The sequence below is a fragment of the Salvelinus alpinus genome, chromosome 37 (genome assembly GCF_045679555.1).
Source record: "Salvelinus alpinus chromosome 37, SLU_Salpinus.1, whole genome shotgun sequence".
Lineage (NCBI taxonomy): Eukaryota > Metazoa > Chordata > Actinopteri > Salmoniformes > Salmonidae > Salvelinus > Salvelinus alpinus.
Genome location: NC_092122.1, coordinates 3231295 through 3252388, shown reverse-complemented (window position 1 = coordinate 3252388; position 21094 = coordinate 3231295). Strand labels below are relative to the sequence as shown.

General features: G+C 41.0%; 2 protein-coding genes across 5 annotated transcripts in view; one reads left to right on the top strand and one right to left on the bottom strand.

Annotated features, from left to right (window-relative positions):
* Positions 1 to 8215: 8215 nt before the first annotated feature.
* On the bottom strand, positions 8216 to 11729 carry LOC139566013 (vesicle transport protein GOT1B-like). Of its 3 annotated transcripts, none has more exons than XR_011673033.1 (6): positions 11564 to 11729; positions 11048 to 11139; positions 10565 to 10743; positions 10252 to 10333; positions 9708 to 9772; positions 8216 to 9400 (listed from the first exon to the last, which is right to left on the bottom strand). XR_011673033.1 is itself a non-coding variant. In XM_071386819.1 (6 exons), exons 1-5 carry the CDS (start codon positions 11586 to 11588, stop codon positions 9764 to 9766), a joined length of 387 nt encoding a protein of 128 aa, XP_071242920.1. In that variant the 5' UTR covers positions 11589 to 11729; the 3' UTR covers positions 8216 to 9400; positions 9736 to 9763. The 3 variants fall into 3 exon arrangements, 2 of the variants coding, with proteins under 2 accessions (XP_071242920.1, XP_071242919.1); XM_071386819.1 differs by having other exon boundaries at positions 9736 to 9772; XM_071386818.1 differs by lacking the exon at positions 9708 to 9772 and having other exon boundaries at positions 11564 to 11728.
* A 694-nt stretch (positions 11730 to 12423) lies between these two features.
* The window catches only part of LOC139566011 (ATP-dependent DNA helicase Q1-like), a 20612-nt gene continuing 11941 nt past the window's right edge, over positions 12424 to 21094 (top strand). Inside the window, exons 1-3 of one of the 2 annotated variants that reach the window (XM_071386814.1) lie at positions 12424 to 12554; positions 15929 to 15995; positions 16616 to 16813. In XM_071386814.1, the coding sequence (XP_071242915.1) occupies positions 15980 to 15995; positions 16616 to 16813 (214 nt within the window). In that variant the 5' untranslated portion in view covers positions 12424 to 12554; positions 15929 to 15979. Of the gene's footprint in view, positions 12555 to 13794; positions 13843 to 15928; positions 15996 to 16615; positions 16814 to 21094 lie in introns of those variants that run through there. The other variant, XM_071386815.1, reaches the window with a different exon arrangement.

Here is a 21094-nt window from a genome sequence, read left to right as displayed (position 1 = left end):
TTCAACCGCCTTGTCTTTGTGAGACACAGTGTAGGTGAACGGATGATCTCTGCATGTGTGGTTCCCGACGTGAAGCATGGAGGAGGAGGTGTGATGGTGTGAAGGTGCTTTGCTGGTGACACTGTCTGTGATTTATTTAGAATTCAAGGCACACTTAACCAGCATGGCTACCACAGCATTCTGCAGCGATACGCCATCCCATCTGGTTTGCGCTTAGTGGGACTATCATTTGTTTTGCAACAGGACAATGACTCAAAACACACTTCCAGGTTGTGTAAGGGCTATTTGATCAAGAATGAGAGTGATGGAGTGCTGCATCAGATGACCTGGCCTCCACAATCACCTGACCTCAACCCAATTGAGATGGTTTGGGATGAGTCAGACCGCAGAGTGAAGGAAAAGCATCCAACAAGTGCTCAGCATATGTGGGAACTCCTTTAAGACTGTTGGAAAAGCATTCCTCATGAAGCTGGTTGAGAGAATGCCAAGAGTGTGCAAAGCTGTCATCAAGGCAAAGGGTGGCTACTTTGAAGAATCTCAAATATAAAATATATTTTGATTTGTTTAACACTTTTTTGGTTACTACATGATTCCATATGTGTTATTTCATGGTTTTGATGTCTTCACTATTATTCTACAATGTAGAAAATAGTATAAACAAAGAAAAATGTAATGAGTAGGTGTGTCCAAACTTGACTTGTACTGTAATTCCACTTTGACGTTATGGGTTATTGTTGTGACAAAAAAATCTAAATGTAATCCCTTTTAAAATTTAGGCTGTAACACAACAACATTTTGAAAAAGTCAAAGGGTGTGAGTACTTTCTGAAGGCACTGTATAAAGTCATCTTTTATCAAAAGTCAAGAAAAAAGCCATTTAATGCAAAATGCTGAGACACTATCAGTATTCTTACTGTTGTAAAAAATGAAAGTAATTGCTTTGGAAATATTGATATGTTTACTTCTTGTGCACTGAAGCGGTTCATGGATGCCTGGTCGTTTTTATGAATGAACAGCTGACAGTCTCCCAATGAATGTAGGAGTGTTTGATTGGGATAGACTCAGGGAAGCTGGAGGTTGAGGGGTTCCCTGGGATTCTCATTGACATTACCATCAATTATTATATCTAGCCTAATGCTGGAAAACAATCCACAACTAAAACTAAACAATTGTAGAGTAGTAGGCCTAGCGTATGCCTACAATGTAATGTGTATGGAGACAAAGAATACATTATTCCAAAAGTTATTCATACATTAAAAATGAACAAAATAATAGTAGAGCCATCTGGACTTGCCTCATTAAATACAAGTTAAATAAAAATAAATAAAATGAAGGACTACAATCTTACATTTTCTGTGCATAAATGTTGAGACAAAAACAGGCCTGCCATTACAATGTGACATAAAGTCCATTGATGTGAGTAGTGATGTCATGTTATTGACCCTGTGACCTGTCTATTACCATAGTGCAGGTATTCCCAAACCGGGGTACGCATACCCCCAGGGGTACGTGCAATGCCGTCGGGGGTATGCCAAATAAAAATGTGATTCACGTTTAAAAAAATTAAAATGCCCTTTTTTTATTCTTCAAATTTTCAGACAGTACATTCATATTTCCCAAAGGGCTATACATTTGGGTGAGTTTTCTTTCTCGCCTGAGTAGCCTCGTTTCACTGCCAAAAATAAAATCAAACCATCTAGTGTTCAGCGAAATAACAATACAATGTCAAATACAGGTAGCCTAGTCAAATAATTAACATCCAGTCACATTAACCGTTACTCTCTCGCGGGAAACCTTAACTCTTGAGCAGACATTGCCTTCATCAAACAACATTGTTTCATGACGCATCAGTGACATGGCAGGAGATGTTTTGAAACAATTACTGCTTTGCATACAAGCCAGTGAATTATATGCGTTACAGCTGGATGAGTCAACAGACGTGGCGGGCCTGGCACAGCTCCTGGTATATGTCCGTTACGTTTACGGGGGGTCAATTAAGGAAGACATCCTCTTCTGCAAACCACTGGAAACCAGGACAACATGAGAATATATTTTTAAAGTACTGGACAGCTTTGTGACATCAAATGGACTTTGGTGGTCAAGATGTGTTGGTATCTGTACTGATGGCGCAAAAACCATGACAGGGAGACATAGTGGAGTGGGAATGCGCATGCAAGCAGTTGCTCCCGACGCCACTTGGGTACACTGCAGCATCCACCCATAGGCTCTTGCTGCCAAGGAAATGGCTGACAGCTTGAAATATGTTTTGGACACTACAGTGAAAATTGTTAACTTTGTTAAAGCAAGGTCCCTGAACTCTCGTGTATTTTCTGCATTATGCAATGATATGGGCTGTGACCATGTAACGCTTTTACAACAAACAGAAGTGCACTGGTTATCAAGGGTCAAAGTATAGACAGTTTTTTTTTTTATTAATTAATTTTCACTTGTCTGACCGCTTGCATGATGACGAGTTTCTCACAAGACTGGCCTATCTGGGTGATGTTTTTTCTCGCCTGAATGATCTGAATCTAGGATTACAGGGACTCTCTGCAACTATATTCAATGTGCGGGACAAAATTGAGGCTATGATTAAGAAGTTGCTCTTCTCTGTCTGCATTAACAACACACAGGTCATTCCATCATTGTATGATTCTTTGTGTGCAAATGAACTCAAGCTTACGGCCGATGTCAAATGTGATATAGTGAAGCATTTGGGTGTGCAATTATGCAGGTACTTTCCCGAAACGGATGACACAAACAACTGGATTCGTTATCCCTTTCATGCCCTGCCTCCAGTCCACTTGCCGATATCTGAACAAGAGAGCCTCATCGAAATTGCAACAAGCGGTTCTGTGAATAAAAAAATAAAAACATGTTTTATTTTTTCACCCCTTTTTCGTGGTATCCAATTGGTAGTAGTTACGGACTCGGGAGAGGCGAAGGTCGAGAGCCGTGTGTCCTCCGAAACACAACCCAACCAAGCCGCACTGCTTCTTGACACAATGCCTGTCCAACCCGGAAGCCAGCCGCACCAATGTGTCGGAGGAAACACCGTACACCTGGCGACTGTGTCAGAGTGCACTGCGCCCGGCCCGCCACAGGAGTCGCTAGTGCGCGATGAGACAAGGTTATCCCTGCCGGCCAAACCCTCCCCTAACCTGGACAACGCTGACCAATTGTGCACCGCCCCATAGGCCTCCCGGTCGCGGCCGGCTGCGACAGAGCCTGGACTCGAACCCAGAATCTCTAGTGGCACAGCTAGCACTGCGATGCAGTGCCTTAGACCACTGCGCCACTCGGGAGGCCCTGAAAATGTTATTTAATCAGAAGCCACTGCCAGATTTCTGGATAGGCTGTGCTCAGAGTTTCTTGCCTTGGCAAATCCCGCTGTTAAGACACTGATGCCCTTTGCAACCACGTATCTATGTGAGAGTGGATTCTCGGCCTTCACTAGCATGAAAACTAAATACAGGCACAGACTGTGTGTGGAAAATGATTTAAGACTGAGACTCTCTCCAATACAATCCAACATTCCAGAGTTATGTGCATCCTTTCAAGTACACCCTTCTTATTAACCTGTGGTGAGTTATTCACAATATTTGATGAACAAATAAGGTTTTATATGTAAGATGGCTAAATAAAGAGCAAAATTATAGATTATTATTATATTATTATTTGTGCCCTGGTCCTATGACAAAAACTCACACTCATTCTTATGTTTAATAAATGTATCGTATAGTGTGTGTGTGGCAGGCTTACAATGATGGCAAAAAACAACATTTGAGAGTGCGCTGACCCTGGTGCTAGAGGGTGTACGCAGCTGGAGGTTGAATGTTTGAAGGGGTACGGGACTATAAATAGTTTGGGAACCACTGCCATAGTGTATGCAAGTGCCTTGTTTGGCATAGGTTATATAGACATGCTGAAATGCCCCTGGTCCAGCCCCAAGTTTATCCTGGCATCTACAGTGCATTTGGAAAGTATTCAGACTCCTTGACTTTTTCAACATTTTGTTACGTTACAGCCTTATTCTAAAATGGATAAAAAAAAAAAATCCTCATCAATCTACAGTGGGGAGAACAAGTATTTGATACACTGCCGATTTTGCAGGTTTTCCTACTTACAAAGCATGTAGAGGTCTGTAATTTTTATCATAGGTACACTTCAACTGTGAGAGACGGAATCTAAAACAAAAATCCAGAAAATCACATTGTATGATTTTTAAATAATTAATTTGCATTTTATTGCATGACATAAGTATTTGATCACCTACCAACCAGTAAGAATTCCGGCTCTCACAGACCTGTTAGTTTTTCTTTAAGAAGCCCTCCTGTTCTCCACTCATTACCTGTATTAACTGCACCTGTTTGAACTCGTTACCTGTATAAAAGACACCTGTCCACACACTCAATCAAACAGATTCCAACCTCTCCACAATGGCCAAGACCAGAGAGCTGTGTAAGGACATCAGGGATAAAATTGTAGACCTGCACAAGGCTGGGATGGGCTACAGGACAATAGGCAAGCAGCTTGGTGAGAAGGAAACAACTGTTGGCGCAATTATTAGAAAATGGAAGAAGTTCAAGATGACGGTCAATCACCCTCGGTCTGGGGCTCCATGCAAGATTTCACCTCGTGGGGCATCAATGATCATGAGGAAGGTGAGGGATCAGCCCAGAACTACACGGCAGGACCTGGTCAATGACCTGAAGAGAGCTGGGACCACAGTCTCAAAGAAAACCATTAGTAACACACTACGCCGTCATGGATTAAAATCCTGCAGCGCACACAAGGTCCCCCTGCTTAAGCCAGTGCATGTCCAGGCCTGTCTGAAGTTTGCCAATGACCATCTGGATGATCCAGAGGAGGAATGGGAGAAGGTCATGTGGTCTGATGAGACAAAAATAGAGCTTTTTGGTCTAACTCCACTCGCCGTGTTTGGAGGAAGAAGAAGTATGAGTACAACCCCAAGAACACCATCCCAACCGTGAAGCATGGAGGTGGAAACATCATTCTTTGGGGATGCTTTTCTGCAAAGGGGACAGGACGACTGCACCGTATTGAGGGGAGGATGGATGGGGCCATGTATCGCGAGATCTTGGCCAACAACCTCCTTCCCTCAGTAAGAGCATTGAAGATGGGTCGTGGCTGGGTCTTCCAGCATGACAACGACACGAAGCACACAGCCATGGCAACTAAGGAGTGGCTCCGTAAGAAGCATCTCAAGGTCCTGGAGTGGCCTAGCCAGTCTCCAGACCTGAACCCAATAGAAAATCTTTGGAGGGAGCTGAAAGTCCGTATTGCCCAGCGACAGCCCCGAAACCTGAAGGATCTGGAGAAGATCTGTAGGGAGGAGTGGGCCAAAATCCCTGCTGCAGTGTGTGCAAACCTAGTCAAGAACTACAGGAAACGTATGATCTCTGTAATTGCAAACAAAGGTTTCTGTACCAAATATTAAGTTCTGCTTTTCTGATGTATCAAATACTTATGTCATGCAATAAAATGCAAATTAATTATTTAAAAATCATACAATGTGATTTTCTGGATTTTTGTTTTAGATTCCGTCTCTCACAGTTGAAGTGTACCTATGATAAAAATTACAGACCTCTACATGCTTTGTAAGTAGGAAAACCTGCAAAATCGGCAGTGTATCAAATACTTGTTCTCCCCACTGTACACACAATACCCCATAATGACAAAGCGAAAACAAAACAGATTTTTTTTAAATTTTAGCACATCAAAAAAACAAACATAAATACCTTATTTACATAAGTATTTAGACCCTTTGCTATGAGACTCCAGATTAAGCTCAGGTGCATCCTGTTTCCAATGATGATCCTTGAGATGTTTCTACAACTTGGTTGGAGTCCACCTGTGGTAAATTCAATTGATTGGATATGATTTGGAAAGGCACACACCTGTCTATATAAGGTCCCACAGTTGACAGTTCATGTCAGAGCAAAAACCAAGCCATGAGGTTGAAGGAACTGTCCGTTGAGCTCCGAGACAGTATTGTGTTGAGGCACAGATCTGGGGAAGGGTACCAAAAAATGTCTGCAGCATTGAAGGTCCCCAAGAACACTCCATCATTCTTAAATGGAAGAAGTTTGGAACCACCAAGACTCTTCCTAGAGCTGGCCGCCGGGCCAAACTGAGTAATCGGGGGAGAAAGGCCTTGGTCAGGGAGGTGACCAAGAACCTGATGGTCACTTTGACAGAGCTCCAGAATTCCTCTGTGGAGGAACCATCTCTGCAGCACTCCATCAATCAGGCCTTTATGGTAAAGTGGCCACTCTTCAGTAAAAGGCAGATGACAGCCCGTTTGGAGTTTGCCAAAAGGCACCTAATGTCACACCTTGATCTCTTTCACCTGTCCTCGTTATTGTCTCCACCCCCTCCAGGTATCACTTGTTTCCCCCAGTGTATTTATCCCTGTGTTTCCTGTCTCTCTGTGCCAGTTCATCTTGTATGTCCAAGCCTACCAGTGTTTTTTCCTGTTTTCCTTTTCTCCTTTTTCTAGTCTTCCCGGTTTTGACCCTTGCCTGTTCTGGACTCTGTACCCGCCTGCCTGACCATTCTGCCTACCCTGACATCGAGCCTGCCTGCCACTCTGTACCTCCTGGACTCTGATCTGGTTATGATCTGTTGCCTGTCCACGACTATTCTCTTGCCTATTCCCTTTGGATTTATTAAACATCTTAAACTCCAACCATCTGATTCCTGTGTCTGCATTTGGGTCTTGCCTAGTGTCATGATACCTAAAGGACTCTCAGACCATGAGAAAAATGATTCTCCGGTTTAATGAAACCAAGATTGAAGTCTTTGGCTGAATGCCAAGTGTCACGTCTGGAGGAAACCTGGAAACATTCCTACGGTGAAGCATGGTGGTGGCAGCATCATGCGGTGGGGATGTTTTTCAGCGGCAGGGACTGGGAGACTAGTCAGGATTCAGGGAAAGATGAACGAAGCAGAGTACAGAGATCCACCTTCCAACAGAACAACGACCCTAAGCACACAAAGACAACGCAGGAGTGGCATTGGGACAAGTCTCTGAATATCCTTGAGTGGCCCAGCCAGAGCCCGACTTCAACCCGATCTAATATCTTTGGATAGACCTGAAAATAGCTGTGCAGCGACACTCCCCTTCAAACCTGACAGAGCTTGAGAGGATCTGCAGAGAAGAATGCAGGTGTGACAAGCTTGTAGCGTCATACCCAAGAAGACTCGAGGCTGTAACAAAGTATTGAGTAAAGGGTCTGAATACTTATGTAAATGTGATATTTCATTTTCTTTATTTTTTTAAAACAAATTTGCATACATAAAAAAAAATCTGTTATTCCTTTGTCATTATGGGGTATTGGGTGTAGATTGATAGATGATCTATGAAAACACGATGTACCTGAGCTCAATTTCAAGGGTCAGAATACTTATGTAAACAAGGTATGTTTTTAATTTTTTTGATCAATTAGCAACATTTTCTCAACTTTTTTTGCTTTGTTATTATGGGGTGTTGCTTGTCGATGAGAAAAAAAATATATAATACATTTTAGAATAAGGCTGTAACGTAACAAAATGTGGAAAAAATCAAGGGGTCTGAATAATTTCCGAATGCACTGTATACTGAACAAAAATATAAATGCAACAATTTCAAACATTTATTGAGTTACAGTTCATATAAGGAAATCAGTAAATTGAAATAAATTCATTAGACCCTAATCTATGAATTTCACATGACTGGTCAGGGGCACAGGGGAGCTAGACCCAGCCAATCAGAATTTGTTTTCCCCCACAAAAGGGCTTTATTATCGACAGAAAATACCCCGGGGGTGAAGGTCCTGGGCTGGCGTGGTCTACGGTTGTGAGGACGGTTGGACGTACTACCAAATTCTCTAAAATGTTTGAGGCGGCTTATGGTAGAGAAATGAACATTACATTCTCTGGCAACAGCGCTTGTGGACATTCCTGCAGGGAGCATACCAATTGCACGCTCCCCCAAAATTTGTAAAATCTGTGGCGTTGTGTGACAAAACTGCACGTTTTAGAGTGGTCTTTTATTGTCCACAGCACACAGTGCACCTGTGTAATGATAATGCTGTTTAATCACCTTTTTGATATGCCACACCTGTCAGGTGGATGGATTATCTTGGCAAAGGAGAAATACTCACTAACAGGAATGTAAAGAAATGTGTGGACAAAATTTGAGAGAAATACAATTTGTGTGTGTATAGGAACATTTCTGGGATCTTTTATTTCAGCTCATGAAACCAATACTTTACATGTTGCATTCATATTTTTGTTTAGTATATTTGCAATTTCTCACAATCAAAACAATGAATGACAGACAACGGCACAAGGCACATTTCTTAAAAGTGTAATTACAAAAGTGTCAGACAAAACATTGTAAAACCATTGTCATATCCCATTAGCCATTCCATTCAGTACCCTCCATTACTATAGTTAACATTGATAAAATTCCAACTCTAATGTTGCTCTTGAAATTTAAAAAAAAATATATATCTACAGAGCTTCCTCAACCAGTCATACACAGAAACGACAGAAAAATAAGGGGAAAATATGCAACTGCCAGATCTGGTAATCATAACAGGCGTGAGAGAAAAGGAAAGTAAAGCTATTTTCTTCCACATGACTCAAGTTTCAGTCCAGTATGAGAAAGCACAGGCACCATAAGTAGGACCAGGAGTCTTTCCAATACCTGACCAGGAAACCACCTTTAAATATGGCTTTGAGTTTTCCCTGGTCTGGTCATATGGTCAGGAAATCCTAACATGGTATAAGACCTGTTTGTGCCATCTCACTAACCCCTAGTTCATTTTTGGCAAGACAGCACAGCACTAGGAAAACCCCCTGGCCCATCTACAATGTAACAATAGGACCAGCTCTCCTCCACCACACCTCTTCTGAGGTTGTCCAGAGGCGATGACACGGTGAGTTTGTCTGTACATTCAATAGCAGAGTAAGAGCGCCAAAATGGACACTGGTTTTCTTCAGTCCGGTAGAGGGACTCTCCTCCTCGTGGGGAGTACTCCAGTAGAGGAGCAGCATTCAACAACATGTAAAACATTCTGGGGTAGCCATCGTAACGAACTCCAGATTCATTAGTAACAGTTGCCCGTAGCAACCAGGACTGGTACGGACCTTAAAATGGCAGAATCAAGATACAAAAAAGCTGACTGTTTTCCCTTTAAATGGGAAGAGGTCTTAATATACAAAGTCTCATGAAAATTACCTAGCTAACTGTTGGAGGTAAGCAATTGACCAATGGGGGTTATGTGGCTTTATGAGAACTACTGTATCATAAATATAATAGATTGTTTTTCTCCATAAACAAAAAGTCACTGTTATACCATGGTGTTGCTCTCTCCCACTTTGTCCACGAACTGAAAGAGAGAGACAAAATAAACAAATTTAAGGCAACAGTCTACCGTCCCCTTTGCAAAGTAGAGCAAAAATAGATGACATATACAAGCTTGACTAAAACGTTTAGTGCATAGTTGTACATGGGAAATTAAATGTTTGCTTGACGTGACTGATTGAGTAGACTATTCAAAATGGCGTGTAGGATAAATGCTGTTGCTGGTGTCCTAGTATAAATTATTTCCAATACCAATGGTTCCCTACTCTGGTCAGGCATAAGGCAACATTACAGTATAACATACATTATAAACAGATGTGAATCATGCTCACATGCAAGGGAAAATCTGCAGTGACTGACCGAGACAGCGGATTGTCCTCAGAGTTAATTATGAAGGCTTTAAAAGAGACAGAGACACATTCTCCTCAAAACAAGTGACTTCACGAACATACACCGCATAACACACACACACACACACACACACACACACACACACACACACACACACACACACACACACACACACACACACACACACACACACACACACACACACACACACACACACACACGATAGAAGATTGAGTGACACAGTACGAGACACTACAGCCTTCCAGAACCAATGTCAGATACCAATTGGACCCTGTGTTGTCTTTAGTGTAACCACCTCAGCCCACCCAGCACCCACTGCATTGTAGCTCCTGTTCCCATACCCTTCCTCACACAGTGGTGTAGTGGAGGGTAAACGCAAGTGTAAACAGTTCACTCACCGGGAAAAATGCATTGAAACTATTGGAGCGTTTCTTTTTTCACCGTGACCAGCAATCAGAATTTACCCAGCTATTTTTTTTTTTACCACTACATCTCTGAACTCACCCCACTGATGAATGGGAGGTTTAGCAGGGAGCCCAGGAAGGGTATCCTTCTGATGAAGCCTACTGCCGCTGGGAAGAAACCCCTGGAGAAGATAAAGAGAGAGAGTTAGTTGACAACAGCAAGCACATGATGATGGACTACGGATCTTTACACGCAGCAAGCCCTTGCATAAAATGAGGGCTGCACTCAACAGGGGGTGGAGGCGAGACAGTTGACAGGACAAACAAAGATTTCCTTGGCTTGTTTTCCTCAAGACTGCATCTTATTCGAAAGATAAGCTTAGCAAAAAGCCTGGGGCCTGTACTTTACCCACCTGAATAAAAGGAAAAATCCATAGACCTCCAGGACCACTCCCACAATGGGCCAGCCAATAAGAACGATCAACACTCCACCCAGGAAGAAGCTAGTTGCCTTCATCTTGTGTTTCTGGAAGAAGAACCGGAACGTCCTCTCCAGACCGATCACAAATGACAGGCCAGCCACAAAGAGGATCTATAGCGAAATAGAAGGGACAGGGAACAGACAATGTCAATGTTTGTTGACAATGCCAGAGTACTTCACAGTTAAACCCTACAACTACCCACTACTCTATAAGGTGGTGATTGTGCTCAGTTGAGAGAGTCAGAAAGGCAAGGAGGGCTCTGCAGCTGTGTTTTTCTCAGTGTCACTCAGAGATAACGGAATTGCATTTCAGACCAATGTTCCAATAAATATAGCAACACGTACGCCTCGTGTATGTAGCTGCAGAAGGTAGACAAATATATGAACTGTGGATGGTGATGATGAAATCACTCACATTTCCTATGGCAAGGAGGGCTTTGTCAAAAAACAGAATCATTCCAAAGAGGAGGAAAAACACGCCGAAGCCTGTTAGTCCCATTCCGATCTCTGCAAGAAAGAAGAATCACATTATTTAAAGTATCCAAGCACACTAACGTTAATACTTTTGAATCACAGGAGACTGCTGAGGGGAGGACAACTCATAATAATGGCCGGAACGGAGCAAATGGTATGGCATCCAACCATTCTACTGCCTATCCTCCCGTACTTTCAATTGAAATCCTCCCTCCCTAACTAGCCATCTGGTTCAGAATGAATATGTCATTAATTAGCTAGCTAACGTTAGCTGTCAATGGTCACTCTATCTAGCAAACAAATACGATTCAGCAGGCTACCTATTTCTAGCTGTTTTCCTCACATAAGAGAATAGCGCATTAGTAATGTAGCTGAGAGGATAGCTTGCTAATGTTAGTTAGAGAGCTGGAACAAGTTGGCAAGCAACAACCGTATGATAAAATAGAAATCGCCTTACTCTGTGAGTCCGTTAGAGAGATCATTTTGACAATGAATCAACAGCTTGTAAAATATAAAAGTTGACACTGTTAATTGTATTTTACTAAAATACAAGTTCAAGTGCTGCCACTGTAGCACTAGCCACGTCTTCCGGAAACACGCCTTCTTGGTTTCATCAAAAATATAATTCTTCCGGACAAAATCCGGGTTGCATTCAACATTCTAAAGGGTTGTATAAAAACGTTGATGAAAAAAAATAAGGAGAGCACTTATCTGCTGAATATAACTCGGTAGTTGCTGGAAAATAAACAATGCAATAAACAATGCCACTTAATATAATGTATATGTATATACTGTACTCTATATCATCTACTGCATCTTGCCATCTTTATGTAATACATGTATCACTAGCCACTTTAAACTATGTCACTTTTATGTTTACATACCCTACATTACTCATCTCATATGTATATACTGTACTCGATACCATCTACTGCATCTTGCCTATTCTGTACCATCACTTATTCATATATCTTTATGTACATATTCTTTATCCCTTTACACTTGTGTGTATAAGGTAGTAGTTGTGGAACTGTTAGGTTAGATTACTCGTTGGTTATTGCTGCATTGTCAGAACTAGAAGCACAAGCATTTCGCTACACTCGCATTAACATCTGCTAACCATGTGTATGTGACAAATACAATTTGATTTGATTTGATTTGAAAATATATTCCCTGCCTACATACACGTCAATTTTCCGGATGGAAAATGTTTTCAGGTTGTATTGTATTGTAAAAATAAAGGTAAAATAAAAATACAACATTTATTCAGCATTGATTGCAGTTGGTTTGTTGAATGTACCCCATACCGCCGAGAAAGTGAAACAACAGCAATCTGATTGGTCTGCCCAACAAAATCACCCGCGCGAGCTGTCTAGCAACCGTCAAGAAAAAAGGGAGCGCAAATATTCAGTGCAAACTCGAGAAGTCAGGCGAGTAAATTTTTGATGGTGAGTTTTGCTTTGTTCTTTCAACATCCTCTTTCCCTCATTTTCCATAATTTCGTTCCACATGTTAGTATCATTAATGGCTAGCCAAATATGTAGCTGTCAAAAAGTTGAAGTATAATTTGCTAGCTAGTCAGCTACAGGTTGGCTAACATTAACATTAGGCTGTTTGGTGGAGCAGGTTGCTTATTCCCGATCGAGGCTGGATAACGTACTGCTAGGGTGGTTGATCATTGGCAATCTATTTATCTAACTATCATTGGCTAGCAATCTAATGTGGTGAAGAAAAAGTTAAGAAAAATGGTAAAGCCACATGGAGGAAGGGTGGGGGCTTTCCCGGTTCACACATGTCCGTTACTTTACACAATAAATGTTTACATTCTGGCCTGCTTGCCAAAAGCTCAAGGAAACAGCTTGTTCGTGTATGGATAGATTCAAAGTGTATTTTATGCATTCAGTTTATAATATATGGCCAATATACCACGGCTAAGGGCTGTGTCCTAGCACTCCGCGTTGCGTCGTGGCTAAGAACAGCCCTTAGGTGGTATATTGGCCACATACCACTCCCTCGGGATTTATTTCTTAATTAACCAAGGATATATTATAAACTGAATGCATAAAATACACTTTGAATCTATCCATACACGAACAAGCTGTTTCCTTGAGCTTTTGGCAAGCAGGCCGGAATGTAAACATTTATTGTGTAAAGTAACGGACATGTGTGAACCGGGAAAGCCCCCACCCTTCCTCCATGTGGCTTTACCATTTTTCTTAACTTTTTCTTCACCACATTAGATTGCTAGCCAATGATAGTTAGATAAATAGATTGCATATTCAACAATGCACATTATACCATGGCATTCTGATTGGCTTGAAGGGCATTCTAGAGCGTGCATTATTTCCCTAAAAATGGACAGTATAATTGCACTGTAGAATTCATTGCCAATAGTTCATTCTTTACATGTTTAATGTTTGAGCTGCTTTTGAAAGCAATAGTCGAATTGAAAACATTATTGGCATTGTTGAATATGATTTTCATAATGGCAAGCTAGGAATGATGGTTTGGTTAGCTAAACTAGCAGTTCTACTCTGCTAGCATGTCGTGAAACACACCTTCCATCTCATCCATCTCATTATTTTCCATAGAACGCATAGCTCCTCGTTGATTATCCCTTACATATCCAATGTTGAGGGAGAAAGATTGTGTAAGCAATGTTTTACATGTTATTTACAGAGCCTTCAGAAAGTATGCACACCCCTTGACTTTTTCCACATTTTATTGTCTTACAAGGTGAGATTAAAATTGATTTTAATTGTAATTTTTTTTGTCAAAGTGGAAGAAAAATTCTAACATTTGTAATAAATAAATAAATAAATAAAGTATTCAACCCACTGAGTCAATACATATTAGACTCACCTTTGGCAGCGATTACAGATACATCTTTCTGGGTAAGTCTCTAGAGCGTTGTACACCTGTATTGTACAATATTTCCACATTATTATTTTTAAAATATCTTCAAGTTCTGTCAAGTTGATTGTTGGCCATTGGTAGACAGCCAATTTCAATTCTTGCCATAGATTTTCAAGCCAATTTGTAAAAACTGACTAGGCCACTCAGGAACATTCAATGTCGTCTTAGTAAGCAACTCCAGTGTAGATTTGTCCTTGTGTTTGAGGTCATTGTTTTGCTGAAAGGTGAATTTGTTTCCCAGTGTCAGTTAGAAAGCAGGATTTTGCCTGTGCTTAGCTCTATTCCGTTAAATTTTTTATCTTAAACTCCCTAGTCCTTGCTGACGACAAGCATACCCATAACATTCAGCCACCACCATGCTTGAAAATATGGAGAGTGCTACTCAGTGATGTGTTGTGTTGAATTTGCCACAAACATAACACTTTGTATTCAGGACATAAAGTTCATTTCTTTGCCACATTTTATGCATAAGGCATTATTGTGCCTTATTGCAAACAGGATGCATGTTTTGGAATATATTTATTTATTTTCAGTGTTGTTGATCCATCCTCAGTTTTCTCCTATCAAAACCATTAAACTTTATTTTATATCTCAATTTCTTTTCTTCTCAAACTTCTGGGCGATTCTCGTAAAAAATGTAAAATGTTTTCTCGAAATAAGCATTGTTGTACTATTAAAGGTCAAATACACTGCATTTCAAACAGTCAGCAATAATCTAATGAATTCAGGGCTTGTGAAATTATATCTAGACTAAATATAAGCCTTCCACAACCATAAAACCCACAAATAATTTCATTATTTTATAAAAATATTTTAATAACCTGCGTTATTTTTTTTTTTAATAATCACTGATCTGGCTTTCAAGTATGTCTATGAAAATGCCCTTTTTTGTTACAAATTTAACTAGTATCATGCACAATGCACATTCACTGATAATGACTAACTTCTTGTAGTAGGCATTAGGCACTAGACAATTAACACAGGTCTCATCAACAATATCTCAAGCCCACGTGCTAGTGATTAGCCAGCTAATCTTTAGACAACTTTGATCTAGTTGCTAGCTAACAAAGTTGAACAGTTGAATTGTTATGAACACACCCTTCTGTCTGTCTCCAACTGTTTGAAAAGCATGTCCACTTTGTTCAGATGTTGAAATCAAGTGGCCTACTTTATTTCTCAGAATGAGAATGAGTTGCCAAGTACTTATTTAATTGTGTTTTATTCTCATTGCACATTTATAAATCACACACTAGACAGCTAGTATAATAACAGCCCTTTGGCAAAAATTCTGCTAGCGGTAAGTGGTACCCCAATGCCGCATGGACAAACTTGAGCATTCATTTTCCAGAAGCCATATTCATTGACACTCTCGTTTTAGTAGTCTGCTCTGCGCGCAGTTTGAGTAGTTGAGACAACTTTTCTAACGATAAACTTTTTAACTTATCTATTACAGTAAAATAATGTCTCAATGTGTTTTGGTGTCCATATGACCGATTCTGCTGGACCAAACCTCAAATGCAAATAGTGAGTTGAAACCCCCTGTCAGAGAGGAAGATGTGATCTCTCAACTTTGTTGGCTTGAGAGGAAGGGGGAGGGGCTTGGTATGTGTGTAAATCATAGCGGAAGAGATGAAGCGAGAGGTTTCACTTTTGATTAAGTCTGTCCATAAATAAGGCCAATGTGCTTCTATGGGCTTATTTTGGATCTAAACTTGTCGCCTGCCTTCCCACCTTTGGGACAACGACTCCTATTGTTAGGGCATAGGCCAGTGACACACAATCTCAGTTTAATCCATTTTAAATTTTGGCTGCCTGTAACCCAACAAGGGGTAGGAATTCTTTCTGAAGGCACTATATCTTGCAGGCTACATTGCATAACACTGCCATTTCCCCCCTCATTCAACAGAGTGATTAAAGTCTGCAAGGTGGTTGATTGTGTTGTAGATTTGCCTTGGAAATGGACAGTACCAAAGGTAAGTGAATGTGATCTCACATTTCTATTCCCCTTTCTTAAAAGTATGGTACCAAACCCATAGAGAAACATTGACTGTGAAATAGACTGATGTGTGTCTGACATCATTAGCGCCCTACCTGTGAAACACAGGTCGTTAGTGACTTGGAAGTGTCAGACCTGACAGTCTCCTCGTATAGGATCACATGCGATTGGTCCCAGAGGAAAGCTAACCAGGGCAGATTGTGCCAAACTTTGAAATGGATATCATAATAATTTATATTAGGCCCTGGCCAACATGTGTTTATCTACAAGGATTTAGCACAGCATTTAAAAGAGAAGAACTTTGGAGTGAGCTTGCTGTTTTCAATTTCTGATTCATGGTACCACTATTGTCTTTGTGCATATGTGTTCAATGCATATTCTAGATTATTTCTATGTAGGGCCTAGATACCGTAGAGAGCTTTGATTACAGGAAAAAGTCATTAAAAGATAAAATAGTTATTAACCTAATGTTCTCCTCCCTACCAGAGGGGCATGTGTGTTACATGAATGCTCCATCGTAAGTAGTAGATACCATAGAGCACGTTGAATACAGCAAATAATGATGGTTTTATTTTTTGTTAATATTCTCCTCCCCAGACGTGCAGGCAGAGCTGGACTCTGTGGAGGCCAAGCTGGAGGTGGTGGAGCTGCAGATAGCTGAGCTGCTGAAGAAGCAGGCTAGCCTGACCTCCAAGAAGAAACAGCTGCTCGGCAGGCTGGAAGAGCCATGTGACTCCACCCAGCCCTCTGGACCTGCAATGACCAAGCAGGAGCTGTTGCGCTATGAGAAGGATGGTACGGTAGAGGCTACAATGTATAGGATGTGGCACATATGTACAATATACACGGAGTGTACAGAACATTAAGAACACCTTCCTAATATTGAGTTGCACTTCCCTTTGCCCTCAGAACAGCCTCAAATCGTCAGGGCATGGACTCTGCAAGGTGTCGAAAGCGTTCAACAGGGATGCTGGCCCATGTTGACTCCAATGCTTCCCACAGTTGTCAAGTTTTCATGATGTGCTTTGGGTGGTGGACCATTCTTGATACACACAGGAAACTGTTGAGTGTGAAAAACCCAGCAGCGTTGCAGTTCTTGACACACTCAAAACCGGTGCGCCTGGCATCTACTATCATACTCCAATCAGAGGCACTTAAATAGTTTGTCTTGCCCATTCAACCTCTGAATGGCGCACATACACAATCGATGTCTCAATTGTCTCAAGGCTTAAAAATCCTTCTTTAACCTGTCTCCTCCCCTTCATGTACTCTAATTTGAAGTTGATTAAATAATTTACCTCAATAAGGGATGATGGCTTTCACCTGTATTCACCTGGTCAGTCTATGTTAAGGATGCAAATTTCGGTCAATTTTGCTGCCGATTAACTGACCCTTATTAACCGGTCAACCAACGGCAAAAAAAAATGAGGTGACCAACAGAAAATACTAACAGAGATCTGATTATAATATAATACAATATAGGCAGGCGACAAGCATAGGTCCAAAATAAGCCCATAGAAAAGCATTGGACATATTTTGGCGAGAGTGAAACCTCTCGCTTCGCCTCTTCCTCTTAGGTTGGAGTCATTAAAACTCGTTTTTCAACCACTCCGCGAATTTTGTTTACAGACAGATTATTTCACTTATAATTCACTGTATCACAATTCCAATGGGTCAGAAGTTTACATACACTAAGTTGACTGTGCCTTTAAACAGCTTGGAAAATTCCAGAAAATGATGTCATGGCTTTAGAAGCTTCTGATAGGCTAATTGACATCATTTGAGTCAATTGGAGATGTACCTGTGGATGTATTTCAAGGCCTACCTTCAAACTCAGTGCCTCTTTGCTTGACATCATGGGGAAATCAAAAGAAATCAGCCAAGACCTCAGAAAAATAATTGTAGACCTCCACAAGTCTGGTTCATTCTTGGGAGCAATTTCCAAATGCCTGAAGATACCACGTTCATCTGTACAAACAATAGTACGCAAGTACAAACACCATGGGACCACGCAGCCGCCATACCACTCAGGAAGGAGATGCCTTCTGTCTCTTAGAGATTAACATACTTTGGTGCGAAAAGTGCAAATCAATCCCACAACAACAGCAAAGGACCTTGTGAAGATGCTGGAGGAAACAATTACAAAAGTATCTATATCCACAGTAAAACGAGTCCTATATCAACATAACCTGAAAGGCCGCTCAGCAAGGAAGAAGCCACTGCTCCAAAACCGCCATAAAAAAGCCCGACTACGGTTTGCAACTGCACATGTGGACAAAGATCGTACTTTTTGGAGAAATGTCCTCTGGTCTGATGAAACAAAAATAGAAGTGTTTGGTCATAATGACCATCGTTATGTTTGGAGGAAAAAGGGGGAGGCTTGCAAGCCAAAGAACACCATCCCAACCATGAAGCACGGGGGTGGCAGCATCATGTTGTGGGGGTGCTTTGCTGCAGGAGGGACTGGTGCTCTTCACAAAATAGATGTCATCATGAGGAATGACAATTATGTGGATATATTGAAGCAACATCTCAAGACATCAGCCAGGAAGTTAAAGCTTGGTCGCAAATGGGTCTTCCAAATGGACATTGACCCCAAGCATACTTCCAAAGTTGTGGCAAAATGGCTTAAGGACAACAAAGTCAAGGTATTGGAGTGGCCATCATAAAGCCCTGACCTCAACCCTCTAGACAATGTGTATGCATAACTGAACAAGCATGTGCGAGCAAGGAGGCCTACAAACCCGACTCAGTTACACCAGCTCTGTCAGGAGGAATGGGCCAAAATTCACCCAACTTATTGTGGGAAGCTTGTGGAAGGCTACCCAAAGCGTTTGACCCAAGTGAAACAATTTAAAGGCAATGCTACCAAATACGAACTGAGTGTATGTAAACTTCTGACCCACTGGGAATGTGATGAAAGAAATAAAAGCTGAAATAAATCACTCTCTACTATTATTCTCACATTTCACATTCTTCAAATAAAGTGGTGAACCTAACTGACCTAGGACAGGGAATTTTTACTAGGATTAAATGTCAGGAATTGTGAAAAATTGAGTTTAAATGTATTTGGCTAAGGTGCATGTAAACTTCCGACTTCAACTGTACAAGGACCCAACATTGTTCATTACGAGCTTAATGGAAACATGCAACAATGGCAGGCTATCGTCTTACAGTCAAAAGGCTATAACCTATTATTGAACATGCGACTCCTGTCATGAAACAGCTAATAAAGCATTTTGCCCAAATGCATTTAGCGGAAAACAAAGTTCTAAAGTGCGCACCTAATGCGAGCAGTGCCATATGTGACCTTTTCCTTTAGAAAGCGTCTAATAGCAACTACTATGATGGATTGCTAATATGTCTAGGATTGTGCCTTTGGCTTCTGGACAACGAAATAAAGTTCATATGAAAACCAATAGAACAGGAGAGAAATCCTGGTTAATGGCATGAGGAAGTCATTATAAAATAATTGCCTCCACGTTTCTATGGATGGATATTTTTGCAAGGCTACTTTGAAGTAGGGTAAGACACGCCTCATTATTTCAAGTAATTTAAAACGTTCAGGTTTCAAACAATTATACTGCCTCAAGCAAACATTAAAGTGGTGGGTGACGCGCTGATAGTCAACGGTTTGCAGGTTATATATATAGCCTATGCATCCAAATGGCGAATGGGAGGTGCGCTTTACGAGGTGAGATAGAGAAATAAAAATAGCTCCTTTTTTAATCGTGGTCACCAAAATGTACACCCAATTTGTTGCGCAATGACTGGGTTTACAAAAGCAGGTTTCACTCCAGTAACCTACAGGCTTTTTGAGGAGCTATTCTCGCGTTGTCTGACAGGTGGTAGGCTAATCCGCTCTTCAAATTGGCTCTGTAGGCTGTGCGCGCGGGATAAATAAATGCATGACGACTAACAAAAATACACACGCGCCAATTTAATTCCACAAAATAAATTATGCTAATTAACCTATAGACGGAGAAGCATGATGGTCAAATGTATTTTCAGCTAACCGATTAACAGTTAACCTTAACAACCCTAGTCTATGTCATGGAAAGAGCAGGTGTTCCTAATGTTTTGTATAGTGTGTGTTCGTGTGTGTACAGTAGCAGTGAAAAGTTGACACACCTACTCATTCCAGGGTTTTTCTTTATTTTTACTATTTTCTACATTGTAGAATAATAGTGAAGACATCAAAACTATGAAATAACATATATGGAATCATGTAGTAACCAGAAAAGGTGTTAAACAAATCAAATATTTTATATTTGAGATTCTTCAAAGTAGCCAGCCTTTGCCTTGATGACAGATTTGCACACGCTTGGCATTCTCTCAAATAGCTTCATGAGGTAGTCACCTGGAATGCATTTCAATTAACAGGTGTGCCTTGTGGAATTTCCTTTCTTCTTAATGTGTTTGAGCCAATCAGTTGTGTTGTGACAAGGTAGGGGTGGTGAACAGAAGATATTTGGTAAAAGACCAAGTTCATATTATGGCAAGAACAGCTCAAATAAGCAAAGAGAAACAACAGTCCATCATTACTTTAAGATATGAAGGTCAGTCAATAAGGAACATTAAGAACTTTTAAAGTTTCTTCAAGTGCAGTCGCAAAGAACATCAAGCGCTATGATAAAACTGGCTGAGGACTGCCACAGGAAAAGAAGACCCAGAGTTACCTCTGCTGCAGAGGATAAATTCATTAGAGTTAACTGTACCTCAGATTGCAGCCCAAATAAATGCTTGACAGAGTTCAAATAACAGACACATCATCTGTTCAGAGGAGACTGCATGAATCAGGCCTTCATGGTCAAATTGCTGCAAAGAAACCACAATTAAAGGACACCATTAATAAGAAGAATTGCTTGGACCAAGAAACACGAGCAACGGACATTAGATCGGTGGAAATCTGTCCTTTGGTCTGATGAGTCCAAATTCTAGGTTTTTGGTTTCAACCGCCGTATCTTTGTGAGACGCAGAGTAGGTGAACGGATGATCTCTGCATGTGTGGTTCCCACTGTGAAGCCTGGAGGAGGAGGTGTGATGGGGCTTTACTGGTGACACTGTGATTTATTT

Excerpts from the sequence above, each read along its gene's own strand:
- LOC139566013 (XM_071386818.1), bottom strand. The coding sequence starts at position 11,588 with ATGATCTCTCTAACGGACTCACAGA. Across the intron at positions 11,140-11,563 it reads CTCTCTAACGGACTCACAGA|AGATCGGAATGGGACTAACA; the intron begins GTAAGGCGATTT and ends TCTTTCTTGCAG. Across the intron at positions 9,401-10,251 it reads ACCTCCCATTCATCAGTGGG|TTCGTGGACAAAGTGGGAGA; the intron begins GTGAGTTCAGAG and ends TCTCTCTTTCAG.